This window comes from Penicillium waksmanii, assembly GCF_028829765.1.
Source record: "Penicillium waksmanii strain IBT 27052 chromosome Unknown utg000004l:1.0-5674109.0:1.0-5678898.0, whole genome shotgun sequence".
NCBI classification, from domain to species: domain Eukaryota; kingdom Fungi; phylum Ascomycota; class Eurotiomycetes; order Eurotiales; family Aspergillaceae; genus Penicillium; species Penicillium waksmanii.
This window is the reverse complement of record NW_026643251.1, coordinates 3,551,996-3,565,626: the sequence shown is the minus strand read 5'-3', so window position 1 is coordinate 3,565,626 and position 13,631 is coordinate 3,551,996. Positions and strand designations below refer to the sequence as shown.

General features: G+C 51.0%; 4 protein-coding genes across 4 annotated transcripts; 1 reads left to right on the top strand and 3 right to left on the bottom strand.

The window, feature by feature from the left end:
* Positions 1-384: 384 nt before the first annotated feature.
* On the bottom strand, positions 385-1,512 carry N7481_004130 (uncharacterized protein; the record flags this gene model as incomplete). The annotated part of the gene is made up of 2 exons (XM_057263349.1): positions 385-1,328; positions 1,401-1,512. The coding sequence occupies 2 exons, from the start codon at positions 1,510-1,512 to the stop codon at positions 385-387; spliced, it is 1,056 nt and encodes a 351-aa protein (XP_057125010.1).
* Positions 1,513-2,787: 1,275 nt separating this feature from the next.
* On the bottom strand, positions 2,788-4,286 carry glfB (uncharacterized protein; the record flags this gene model as incomplete). The annotated part of the gene is made up of 5 exons (XM_057263348.1): positions 2,788-3,564; positions 3,641-3,858; positions 3,923-3,928; positions 4,002-4,069; positions 4,159-4,286. The coding sequence occupies 5 exons, from the start codon at positions 4,284-4,286 to the stop codon at positions 2,788-2,790; spliced, it is 1,197 nt and encodes a 398-aa protein (XP_057125009.1).
* Positions 4,287-7,086: 2,800 nt separating this feature from the next.
* N7481_004128 (protoporphyrinogen/coproporphyrinogen oxidase) lies at positions 7,087-9,071 on the top strand (the record flags this gene model as incomplete). The annotated part of the gene is made up of 6 exons (XM_057263347.1): positions 7,087-7,207; positions 7,274-7,343; positions 7,472-7,552; positions 7,635-7,985; positions 8,057-8,484; positions 8,555-9,071. The coding sequence occupies exons 1-6, from the start codon at positions 7,125-7,127 to the stop codon at positions 9,069-9,071; spliced, it is 1,530 nt and encodes a 509-aa protein (XP_057125008.1). The 5' UTR covers positions 7,087-7,124.
* Positions 9,072-12,152: 3,081 nt separating this feature from the next.
* Positions 12,153-13,053, bottom strand: N7481_004127 (uncharacterized protein; the record flags this gene model as incomplete). Its single annotated transcript, XM_057263346.1, has 2 exons — positions 12,153-12,427; positions 12,498-13,053. 2 exons carry the CDS (start codon positions 13,051-13,053, stop codon positions 12,153-12,155), a joined length of 831 nt encoding a protein of 276 aa, XP_057125007.1.
* Positions 13,054-13,631: the final 578 nt, after the last annotated feature.

Here is a 13,631-nt window from a genome sequence, read left to right as displayed (position 1 = left end):
AAGTCTTGTTCTTCATTTTCAGTCGTAATTCAAAATAGATAGAGTCCAAATCCAAAAAACATGCAGAAATAAAACTAAACCCGCATTTACGACGCCAGAACCAACCCCTGCCGGTGAAATCAGAAGAACACCACTACCCCCCATATGCCCACCCACCCGGGGCAAAAAGAGACTGGACGATGCTGCCGAACTGAGTAAGTTGGGCGCAAGCGATTCGAACTAAATCCAGTGAACAATCAGATAAATCAAGCAGAAACAAGAAGAAAAAATCGAGGTTTGATCGATCGGTCGATCGGAAATGGCGATGACGGCGAAGTGTCGGAGATCGACGGCAAATTCAATGTCGTGTGGTGATCGAACTTCTGAAGAATGAGGCATACGGAATTAGGAGTCGATGTCCATCCCCATTTCGACGCCTCCGTTCAGTCCCGGTCCCGCGTCCAAGCTCGTGGGCGCTTGCGGGTGACTTGAGAGAGCTTGCTGCAGGAGAGGTACGCCAGCGTCTGCATTGGAGGTAAAAGGATTGGAAGCAGGAGGAGATGCAGATCGAGCGGCTGCGATGAGAGGAGTTGCGCCTTCGAAAAGGATGGGTGTTTGGCGTAGATTCTGCAGGCAAGAGTCCCATGATGAAGCCACTAACTGGCACTGGGTGAGATCATCATTGAAGAGATAGAACGCCGGTGCAATGGCAGAAATAGGCGTCGCAGCAACAAGGAAAGCGTTCAATGCGCGGCTTTTCATAAGCATTTGAGAGTTCTGCAGATGGCTGGCGTATTGGTTGTCGATGTATTTCGTCCAGCCACGGATGGCGGGGGCCATATCATCGTCGGAATCGATGCGCTGCCAGCTGATGCCGAGGAGGAGAGTAGCTTCGTCGATGTGAGGTTCATTAGGTGGGGTAGACCCGGACTGGAGCGAGCGGTGTTGATCTTCAAGGCTGGGGCCATTGAGGCGCTGGTTGATCGAAGAAAGCGCAATGTCGTCGAGACCTGGGGCGGATTGGTCGAGCCGCTGGGACTTGCGGCTGATGTCGGCAGCATCGGACTGGAGCGCAATCGAACGCGACGAGATAGGATCCTCCTTAGCTTGTTGCGACTCGCTCTTCTCTTCATACCATGTGCCAGTCTGGCTCTCGGCGGAAATAGTCATGCCAGTATCGGGGTTCAGCAGGACCATTCCCTCGCCATAGATGGGTTCGACCTTTGGAGTCGGAGGAGGCTTTGGTTCGGAGGGAACGTTGAGAGAGAAAGATTCCTCGAAGGAAGCTTCGTCACGCGACCTCTTTCGAGACGGCTTGGGCGCGACAGGAGCAGAACTGATATTTGAGTCTGAGACAGGCTATGCAAGACCATTGCTGGCGAAAACCGAGCTTGAGCTGGTAGGGTAGCCATTGAAGTTACCGGAGGGATCCAGCAAAGACTGGGAGGGGAACTGAGCGAAGGCGTGTTCCTGGGAAGGAGAGAGAACCGAGGCGGGGCCCTCGGAGAGACGATTTAAGAGAATTGGAGACATGCTGTGTAGGGTTGAGATGCGAAGAGGAGGAGACTGTACTGTGAGGTTAGGTGAGCAGCAAACTATAAGCTATTACCACGTATAGATCACGAGTATAGAAGGCGTGAGGTAGAGGTAGAGGGAAGTAAGTAAGAAAGAAAGAAAAAAAAAAGTGACGGGGTGATAGTGAAGGAGGGAGGAAGAGGAAGAAGAAAGATTGAAGAAAGGGAAAAGTAGAAAATGACCCGAATTTGTGGGAAAGTAAGATGAAGAAGGGCAGAAGGAAAGAAGGAAAGAGAGGGAGGGAAAGCGCGAGGAAAGAGCGACTGGGAGGGATCTGAGGCGATCCGGACCCATCTGTTGCATTAATGCGGAGATGACCATACGAGACACCCTTATGCAGGCCACATAAAGCAGTTTAGAGCCAATGTGACAGTACGCTGTACGGAAACTTACCCTTGGCTGGAGCCAATCGGCGCTGGTGGTTACGCCGCGCAGTTTGGGGCGGTGGGGCGCTGTGCTGCGGGCGATTGGCCAATGGCGGAGGCCCAGCCCTGGGTCCGTGACGGCGACAGCTGCACTTGGCGTGGCCCGGGTTCAGCAGGGCGTGCCAGCTGATAGGCAATAGCTGACGTTCTAGGGACACCCTAGATGGCTTATTACAGCACACTAGTCGATCCTTTTACGAATGTGTGGTAGGATGGGCAGCCCTGAAAATTCTATTGTTTCAATAATATAGGGACATGAATGGGAAATGAAGACACCTGAACAGGTCCAAAGCAATCCGACACCAGAGCTCGTGCAAATTGAACACCAAATCAATGTTTGCTTGAAGGGGAGGGGAAAAAGGGGGCCGGAAAAAAAAACCAACGAGAGGAAAAGAAAGCAAAGGTGAAAGGGAGGGCAAATCGCCAACAACACCGAGTTCGTCGGCGTATCAATCAACGGGAATTGGTTCACAAAAAGAACGGTCAAAGACAGCCGGGGCCTCCGTTTTCCATCACACCGCAAGGACCCCGGAATCGAAGACCGGCCACAGGCGGGATTTCCTGCATGTCGCCGTGGCTGCCTCGGGAAGACCAGTAAGTACATACATAGGTCAGAAGAAAAAAAGAAGAGTATCGAGAGAGGGCTTTCCACCATTCCTCACGAACAGCGTAGTTTTCACTTCCGCCGAGAGGTTTCTACTCCACCACTTCAATTCTTACACAAAGAAACCTCCCATCTGCAGAATGATCTCCAGGCAATCTATTTCAGTAGATCACGTGCCCATTGAATTCCCCGGGGGAGTGCAATTTAGGCATTACCCGCGGTAGCACCGCCGAGCATACCCTTCACACGGTCAACCTGCTCGGGGGCGTAGCTGGGGGCCATGGAGCCGACGAAGAGGAAGAAGCTCAGAGCAGCAGCACCGAAGATCACAAACTTGCGCTGGGCAGGGTGAGTGTTGCCGTACTCGGCCCAAGCGCGATTGGCAGAGCCAGTGTACTCGCGGATCTTGTCACCACCAAGCTTGTAGTAGACAAGACCGAAGAGGGCAATAGAGTAACCGAAGAATTGGAGAGGGGTGACGGGGGTGTTCCAGATGAACATGGAAGCGGCAACCAGGAGAATATCCTTCAGAACACCACACAGAGTCATGACCAGAGACGAGGTCTTGCCAATCAGGAAAACAACGGAGACGTTGAGCAAGAAGGCAACCATGGCGTTGGCAAAAAGAGTCATTAAACCAACACCGTAGATGTGGTCCATGGTGACATGGGGAACCTCCAGGAAGAGGGCAACGGCACCGTTCATCACAGCGCAGATGGGGGCGAAGTAGTAGAGAGAAACCATGGGGTCCATCTTGTATTCAGCGGAGCTCAGCAGGCGCTGCACCATAACCAGACGAGTGGCCTCGAAGACAATACCACCCAGCTGGAACAGGAAACCAATGAGCTGGAATTGGATCTCACCAAACGAGGCAATGACAACACCGACAACAATGATCGAGACGTTCATGAGGACCTTGTAGTTGACAGGAGCCATGCCCATGCCCCAGGTAGCGAACAGAACAGCAACGGGGGTGGTAGCCTGTTAAAAAAGACATTGTTAGCGCAACTCGTCCAACATAGATCACAACTGGCTGGCCATCGGGTTTAAGACGTACCTTCAGCATCTGAATGAAAGCAACGCTCAGGTACAGATAAGTCATGTTACCGCAGATCAGACTCAGACTGAACATCAGACCGATGGGAACGATAGCGCGGAGGTAAACACGACCAGTCATCTTAACGGTCTTGCGTCCGTCCAGGACGGTGGTGAAGCGGGCCAGAATCTGGGTCATGATTGTCGCAAAGGTCAAGTGCCATGTTGTAAGGACGATAGCTATTTGTACGGTCAGTATTGGGGGTGGGGGGTCTGCGGGGGAGGGTTGCGGTCTTGGACATACGGAAACCTATGCAGCGAATCTGTTAGCAATCTGCAAGCGCGGAAGGCGGAACGCGGGGAATTCGAGTGAAGGTACTCACGGAAGTTGGCATAATCGAGGAGATGCTTGTTGAACAGAATGACGGTCGAACTCAGTGTAATCCAGACACTGTCGCATAACGGTTAGCCTCCAGATCTCGGGATCTTCGGGAGCCTCTTTTAGTGTCTCCAATTTCCACCTCACAGCTCGCAACTCACCTGACGTAGACAGCGGGGTGGAAAGAGGTCTTGGGAGCCTCTTGCTTCTCGGTCATTGGATTGACGGTGGGGAGAGCCTGCTCGCGCGGCGAGTCGCCGGAAGTGCGGACCTTCTCGCCTTCAGACATGGTGAATGTGCGAGTTTGATCGGAGATGAAACGTTTAAACTCGAATGGACGGGGCCGCGAAAGGCTTCCTTGGCCAAAAGCGGAGGAAGCCACGGGGGGTGAAGGATGAGGATTATTATCGGATCAGAAACACTAATAAGTGTTTGGGTGGTTAATGAGAGGGTATGCAAGAAATTGAAAGAAGACGAAGAAAGTAATGCGCGAGCAAAAGATAACGATTGTGGATGAAGAAATGATGATGGCAAGGTTCAGGCCTCGCAGACAAGAATAGGATCGAGAGACGACGTACTGCAACAGAAATTAAATTTCTTTTACGTTTCTGGTCGGCACCAAAGACTTGTTGTTCACGTTTAAGGGACTAGAACTGGACCAGGGAAATGAAAAGAGTAAATTGTAAAATCGACAGGCTCCGCAAACAGAAATGGACTAAAGGGACAGGAGCTGGTCTGATTGGGGCCAGTGGATGTATGGCCAGGAACGGTAACGGACGGTGACAGGCGGTGACAGGCGGTGACGGTGCTGCAGAGGCCACCTGTACCTGATTCTACTTTGAACTGTACCCTGTTCTGGTGGGGATGGTAACGTACAACCAGTATATACTATACCAAACAGGTCACTTATACATTACATACAGTACAGGCCCCAAAACCCCCAATTCCCCCCCCACTCCCCATACCCGCATCCCTCCATTACTCTAGTCTCTGTCCTGTGGCCATACTCATACACTATGAGTAGGTATGCGCATACACTCTCTCTTCCAGAAAGTACAGACACTCGACTCGTGGCAACTTCTAAAATGAGCCGCTCGCCAATGAGAACTGCCAGTGTCACCCACGCTCCACCGTCCCAGCGGTTGTGGCCTGCTTATTTCCTGCCTTTCCTATTCTTAGATCTCTGCAACACACGCGTCCTACCATAAGTACAATCTAGATTAATCCTTCTCCATCCGGACCCCCGAAATCAGAGGGTGCAATGTGACCGTCTTCGACAGGACTGGTTTGAGATAGAAGCCCACCACCCTCCTGAAGGCAAGGCCACCACAGTGCTGATCCCAAATTATCAGGTCGACACAGGTGGCATTACGCAAGCAGCTGTTGGGTTTGACCCACTTCAGACCCGCGTTCAGCGACCCTCTGGGCCATCGTCGCCGCCCTGGTCCCTTACGGGTGGAGAATGCGCCGATCGTCCTTCGGAGGCTGTGTCTGACGCCATTCTCCCCCATCCAAAGACTCTCTGGATGCCTCAGAAGGGGCCCACCCCTGGGAAAAAGGAAAAATTAAGCAAGCGACGCGTTGTGAGTGAGAATCCCTCACTACAGAGCCACCCCCTTTACGGAGTAGTGGCCGGTTAGACCCAAAGAAGCTTTTTTGACTTTCAGGGGAGGAGATAAAGGAGAGGAGGGACCGGCCGTGCGACCACGACAGGGTCCATCTCTATCGGATGGAAGGGCAACTGCTGGTTCGAGCAAGTCCAGCGGACAACCCGTCGACGATCAATGTGAATGGAGATCCGTACGAGTAGCTTCTTCCCTTCGCGAAGGGATCCTCGTCGTTCTTCCCGCCTTGGGGAGGACAATCAGTGGGACTGCCCCCTTCGCCTGTGCACATGTCCCTGGTCCGATGCCAATCCCGCCTCGAGACCGCCAGATAGATGGACGATCATCTCTCCGGATGATGGTCCGCGAGATTCAAGGATTTTCGCAGGCAGGCAGCCGAACTGATGGGTGACTTTCTACTCAGTTTACGGAGTATACGGAGTTCAATTGTAGTACTCGTACTCCGTACAGGCGAAACGAAACGGAGTCCGTTCGGAGAGCCTACTCCACGCCATCCTATCCAATCTGCGGCACCGCCGATTCAGATCCCAGGAACGATATACATACTGTACATGAAGATGTGGCCACGCAAACGTGCCCATCGACATCGGTGGCGTTTTTAGCCGTCGACGAGCCAAGAGTGGTCCTCTCCCTGCCTGGTCCCTGCCACTGCTCATCCACCCCCTTTCTTTCTTGTGGTGTCCATTTGCGAATCAAAATACTCCGAGATGCGCAGATGATAACGGCATTGTTGATTCGTGCATGGACCCTGAATCTATCCCGCCAAGGATTGTTTCGACCTGTGCGCATGCAAACAGAGTGTTCCTTTGGAGAACCAACGATAAGCCCCATTGAGGCCAACGCTATGTGTCCAATAACGGTTTTCCTCCAAGCTCCAACTTTGCAGAATAGATTGTGATAGATTCGATTAGTTTAAACACCACGCAGGTCAGGTTCCCCGAGGGTGGCGTTGTGATGGCGAATGAGCGTCAGCCTATGGTTTGAGTGGGAGAATTCAGAATTTTACATAGAAAGTTAGTAGTGTATGTACTCATAGGTAAGCATAGCCGAAGGCAAATCATAATACGAGTAATATAATATAAAATTCAGAATTCAAACAAACCCAAGTTCAGCCAAGTCCTAGGTGTACGTGTTCAATAATACCTGGGGCGGGGAGGATCTGTTCGCGGCCAAACAACAAACTTCCCCCTGGAAGCGGCCACCGCCAAAACAGCCACTGGGAATGAATGCTGGGACAATGTGAAAAGCGCTGAGCCTGAGAGGCCCAGATCGGGGGGGCGGGATTCCGTAATTTGACAATTTGGCAAATCAATTTGAATCGAAAAAGTAAAGTAAACCTGAAACAGACATGGGCAACTCCACTCCTGCGACACCGCTGAAGTGCCGGCTCCATTTACCCCTACCCACGGTAGCTGTGGCCTCCCACTTTCCTCTTCCTCCATCTTCCCTTTAACACCTCTCCCTCCCATCTTCCTGCAGTTTCTTGCTGCTCTTCATTTTCTATGCTGAGCATCGCCCGCAAGACTTTTAAACGCGTTCCCAGCTTTCAGGACCTTCTTCAAGGCAGGATGACCCACCCCGACATGTAAGGACAAAACACTCCCGCTTCCTCGCCATTGCCATCATCGTCGCTGACCTTTTTCTACTTCAGTTCCGTTGACGTCCTCGTCATTGGCGCTGGCCCTACTGGTTTGGGTGCCGCTAAGCGTCTTAACCAGATCGTAAGTCTTTCTCTCCTCCCCCTCCCCCCTCTGACCGATGGCTGGACTGCACTGGCAGAAAAAAATAAATAAGGGGGGGTTGATGGAGGGGTAGTGCAAGAACACTCAAGAACTAATCAATTGTACAGAATGGCCCCTCTTGGTTGATTATTGACTCGAACGAGACCCCCGGTGGTCTTGCCTCCACTGATGTGACCCCTGAAGGCTTCGTAAGTTACCCGAATCCCTTTGTTGTTGACAACACTCCCGCGGAACCCCCGATCTGACCCTTTTTTTCTTTTTTGGGAATAGCTGTACGATGTTGGTGGCCACGTTATCTTCTCCCACTACAAGTACTTCGACGACTGCATCGACGAGGCTCTCCCCAGGGATGAGGACTGGTTCACCCACGAGCGTATCTCCTACGTTCGTTGCCAGAACGAATGGGTCCCCTACCCCTTCCAGAACAACATCTCCATGCTTCCCAAGGCGGAGCAGGTCAAGTGCATTGACGGCATGATCGATGCTGCTCTTGAGGCTCGTGTTGCCGCCAACAAGCCCAAGAACTTCGACGAGTGGATCGTCCGCATGATGGGTACTGGTATCGCCGACCTTTTCATGCGCCCTTACAACTACAAGGTCTGGGCCGTTCCCACCACCAAGGTAAGACACACCCCATACCCCCTCTACCCCGCCAGGTCGAATGTCAATTCTAACGACTCCTCGCGTTTCAGATGCAATGCGCTTGGCTCGGTGAGCGTGTCGCTGCCCCCAACCTGAAGGCCGTGACCACCAATGTCATCCTGAACAAGACCGCCGGTAACTGGGGTCCCAACGCCACCTTCCGTTTCCCTGCCCGTGACGGTACCGGTGGTATCTGGATTGCTGTTGCCAACACCATCCCCAAGGAGAACACCCGCTTCGGTGAGCAGGGCAAGGTCTCCAAGGTCAACGCCGGCAACAAGACCGTCACCCTCGCCGATGGCACCGTCATCGGTTACCAGAAGCTGGTCTCCACTATGGCCGTTGACTTCCTGGCCGAGGCCATGGACGACAAGGAGCTGATGCCCCTCACCAAGCAGCTCTTCTACTCCTCCACTCACGTTATCGGTGTCGGTATTCGTGGTGCCCGCCCCGACCGCATTGGTGACAAGTGCTGGCTGTACTTCCCCGAGGATAACTGCCCCTTCTACCGCGCCACTATCTTCTCCAACTACTCCCCCCACAACCAGCCTGAGGAGTCTCAAGAAGCTTCCCACTCTCCAGCTGGCTGACGGCTCTAAGCCCGCCTCTTCCGAGGCCAAGGAGGGCCCCTACTGGTCCATCATGCTGGAGATCTCCGAGTCTTCCATGAAGGCCGTCAACCACGAGACGCTCCTCCAGGACTCCATCCAGGGTCTCGTCAACACTGAGATGCTGCAGGCCGGTGACGAGGTTGTCTCCACCTACCACCGCCGCTTCGACCACGGCTATCCCACCCCCAGCCTGGAGCGTGAGGGTGCCCTCACCCAGATCCTGCCCAAGCTGCAGGAGAAGGGTATCTGGTCCCGTGGCCGTTTCGGTAGCTGGCGCTACGAGGTCGGCAACCAGGATCACTCTTTCATGTTGGGTGTCGAGGCTGTCGACAACATTGTCAACGGTGCTGTTGAGCTGACCCTCAACTACCCTGACTTCGTCAACGGTCGCCAGAACACTGAGCGTCGCCTGGTTGATGGTGCTCAGGTCTTCGCCAAGAAGGCTCAGCAGTAGATAGCTCGATTTTGACGTTTTCCTTTCTTTTACTTTGTTCACACCCTTTCCTGGCTGTCCTTTTGGTACAATTGCACGAAGTCACACTATCACGGGGAAAAAATATACACACGCAGAGGGAGCATTTGAAGCGGCATCTGGGAGACAACGATCTTTGTTGGCGTTTCATGTGATTCAACCCCCAATTCTACCTTTCTTCCACTCATATCTCCGCCTTCTTTTCTGTCACCTAGAGCCGGATTTTGCTTGTGGCCTTCTTTTTGATACACACTTTTTAGACTTGCTTGACTCGGTGATTTGCCTATCTCAATAATGGAATAATGTCGGCTATCGACGTTCGGAATGACCTGTTTCTCCCAAATATCTCGTATTCAGCTCCCGATAGGGCGATATATCGTATTTCAACATTTTCATGCTCAAAATACCTTAATCTGCTGGTCAAATTGACAATAGTACTCCTCGATGCACCCCTGCTCGCAGATCCTCGAGAACCCTTACTCAAATCGCCACGCGAAGATCTTCCAAGGTTTGACTACCCCACTGCATGAGGCAGATCAAATCAACTGCCTGCATACATACTCGTAAATAGTATGTATGTGGCGACTCCAGTCAATGCCCGCCACACACCACAAGACCTATCATGTACAATTTACATACTTTGCAGGAAGAACGCCAAATAACTCTTATGTGTCACTGTCTACGTGTCTTAGACCCCTGAATTGTTTACCGCAAATTAACAGCCACAAGAAAGCAGAAATCACGGCCGCACCCACCTCGGCCGCGAATTTGGGTCTGCTGGGTCGACCATATTTGGGTTACTGGGGTGGCGTTTCTAGGTGGAGCCGAGAACCAAGCATCGTAGGGGCCACGAAGCGAGAAAAGGAAATTACAATATGAGGATTCTTTGCTGGATGGGCTCAGGGTGGCCTGAGACATTTCCTTGGTCTAGATCTTTCTGCTAAATTTTGAATATTCTGGGCTATGCGCATTTCTAGGATCGGAACTTGATCTAGGTTGTTCTTGGAATTTTTGGCTCCGAGTCGGACTGTACCATGCTGGTTTGGTTCCTGGATTTCAATGCTCGGTTCCTGGATCTGTTCGGTTCACTAGGGACTAATGTCTATTCTTAGACTAGAGAATTGTCACTGATCCCCATAGGATCGGGCCGAATTCGTTCGGGCTGGATTGTTACCCTCTGTGTCAAATTCACAAGGGATTGTTAGTGAGACGCCTCTTAAAAGGCATTGTGAGGGTGTGGGAAGAACGTAAATCTTTTTTTTTTTGTTTACTTCAAGTTGCTCATAACGTTAAATTTAGTATGGGTGTCAGTTGGCAGTGAGATTTTGTTTTCGACTCAAGTACTGAAGAAGCTTATTTTATGGTTTTGGAGCCTCAAACATCATCAAACAAACGGTCAATACATATCTAGGTAAGAACAGCTAGCCATGTTTTAAGGGACCCTATAAAAGGCAGGCAGCATGCACAAAATAGGGTGAGCTTGTGAATAGTGTGATTGACCAGATGTTTATGATCGCTGATCAGAATCAATCTACACAATAGGCTAATTATAAGGGAAGTTGACCATGTCAGTTGGACGAGTTTGCTTCAGCAATCAAACAGGCGATGTGGATGATCATTGTGAGGATTTTTTTTTTCAAGAAATGTGTTCATATTGTAGATGAGAAAATGTGTCTGAAGAATGAACTAGAGCTTTTGAAGGAGACAAGCCATCGCCTCCGGCATATTAGCGTCTATTGGGTCTCGTTGATGGAGATATTATTCGGACAACAAGAGGTGACTTCTATCGATGCTAGGTAGGTGGAGAAAATCGCGGGTTCCCGCTTGAGCTTCGAATCTGGATGCACTGAGACATTGGTATCCTGATTTAGATCTCGGGATGGGATGTTGTATCCACCTGGATCTAGACAACATCCAAATATGCCATGCTTCCTGGAATGCAACCAGAGACGGAGAAAAATTCTGACTATAAGAGAGGTCGATGGATAGAGACATAGAGTGAGGATCGATGATCTATTCATAGAGTGTTCCAGGCTGTGTATCACCGGCACTCAGCCCCAGGCGCTGGAGATTTTGATCTCAGCCAGGTCATGGTTACGAGAGACACTGCATACTAGTATGGCTCCTATCTTCAGACATCTGGGCTCACAATGGAATCTATTTGCACATAGTTTTATATCGAGCCTCTCACAACTATCGTACAGTGGATATCGCTGCCAGGTTTTTCTCCCGCCACAGTCCACCGTGCAAAGGCAAAGTAGCGGTGACTACGGGGAAGTGCGGGGTTAATAAGGTCAGGATTCCCGAGATCCCAAATCTATAATTATCAAAAAAAAAAAAATTAGCTTCGATAAATGTCATGTTGAAAGCTTGGCTGCAGCCTGGGAAGAGACGCGGGCAATGAGGTCGGGTGTGATGGATGGCAAGGCGGAGCCCACGCGGCAGGATGTGTTGGCAATTTTGACTCCAGAAAGGGCACAACTACTATTAGTAGTATCATACTCGTAGTGGAATGTTTCTACACCGTCAAAAGCGGGAAATGTGGTCTTCTTGAGGGGAGGGGCGAATGGCCAAAAGACGCGTCAGTTGCTGGGTCAGTCAAAGGCAGCCAAATTTTGGACCGAGGCCAATGGTTCAACTAGTTGCTCCCCCGCCCACGAACTGTAGTTGGCTTGGGGCTCGTCTTATTTACCGGTGCTGGGTTTCTAGAGTAGAGAGAAACGGAGATTCATAAAGAGAACATACGAGCATGCATAAAAGGAAATATAATACAAGCTAGTAACAAAGTGAGAACAAAAGGAGCGAGAAAGTAGACAGTAGTAAGAATCGGAATTTACTCCCGTCCATATCACAATATCGTATACATCCCGTGCTGCATGGATCACAATTGGGAAATTTCCCCACTCAGGTTGGGACCACAAAGACAGAGACAAACACCCTCAGTGTCGCAACGCCGGAACAATGATGATAAAAACTTCAGAAAAATAAAAACAATTATTAGCGTATTCAGCAGCTCCGGTCACAGGCCAGACCACATGGGTCAATCAAGCCACCACGGCAAGTTCACTCGCCATCTCGATCCGCACTAAGCTCATTAAATACCGACTCGGGTTGAATAGTGCCATATTCCTGTATGGGATCCGCTGCCACGGATGGCGAGACCATTGTCGCGGCCAGAACTGCCTCGTAAGACATTGTCGACGCTAAAGCTAGGTCCCGTAGTGGGACACTGCCCATGGTCATATCCGGAATGGCCCCGAGAGATAGACGTGGCTTTGGCATGGTGAAAAGCCATGATTTCACGTCTGGAATTGTTTGCTTGGTATGCCGGTGGTTTTCTGAATGGAACAAAGGTCAATGACAAGAAACCCAGATACCGAGGACGACTTTGTTTTGGAAGGGACCAACCTTTCTGTCTACATCGCCGAGAAGCAGTTGTCCGTGGACGATTCCGTGGAGCCACAACAAATGCCACTCGCCGTGGAAGTCGAATATTGAGACTCGAAGAAGGTCGGCCACGAGGTCGCAACGAAGGCAAATTTTGATTGGTAGTAGCAGCAGCAGTAGTAGTAGTAGGAGTAGTAGAGCTGGTGGACGGGTTGTTTGGGTCAGAAGCTAGGTGGGCCGACTCCGTCATCCCAGAAGCAAGGAACGAGGCGGTTGGAGTCAATGTTAAGAGGGAACCCGCAACGTCCTGAGAGGAGGCGGCTCCAGTACCGGATGATACTCCTGCTGAGGGGTAGAAAGTTGTGAGGATCTCGTCATGGGGGCTAGTAGAAGGGCTGCCACTGTTATCATTACCGTCGGCATCGCGGTAGTTCGGATCATCTAGATCATTCAAGTGTAGGTGATTGAATTCCAAAACCAGAGACTGCAGAAATTTGCGCTGGAGATATGGTTGCAGTTCGGCGTCCCCCAAGACAATGAGGGAGGGTGGCCGCCTCGCCATGAAAGCCATGACCATAACGAGATGTGAATGGTTGCACGAAAGGGAAGGGCGCGATGACGGGGTTTACTGCAAGACTATGAGACAGTCGGACGAACGGGGGCGACCCATGTTGGAAACAATGGAGGATTGTAATCGAGAGGGAGGAACTCACGAAGTTGAAGATACTCGCAGTATCAAGATGGGTAACTACTATCAGGTCACGGTATCATAGCTACCACAACTATACAATCGCATATACATGATCTTCGGAATATAGAATATACTATCTACGACTATACTAATATAGTACTTATAGTATTATTTATATCTACATTGACTCGAAATCTGTCAGGCTCAGCCCCCCTCGACACTAGACCTGATTCTGCTTTCTTCTACTACTACTACTTCTACTAGTAAGACCGAGCCTCCTGTTGATCCTTTCTGCCCCCCCCCCTCCTCTTTTCTGTCTCTCTTCTCCCTCCCTCCCTCCTCCCTCACTTTATTCTTCACTCCTCAACTCCTCAGTCCGATCATGTTAATTCGCCCTTTATCGCCGCCTTAATCGTCGATATTTGCACGTTTTGGCCTCGGGTTCTGGTGCTGCCTCACTAGCT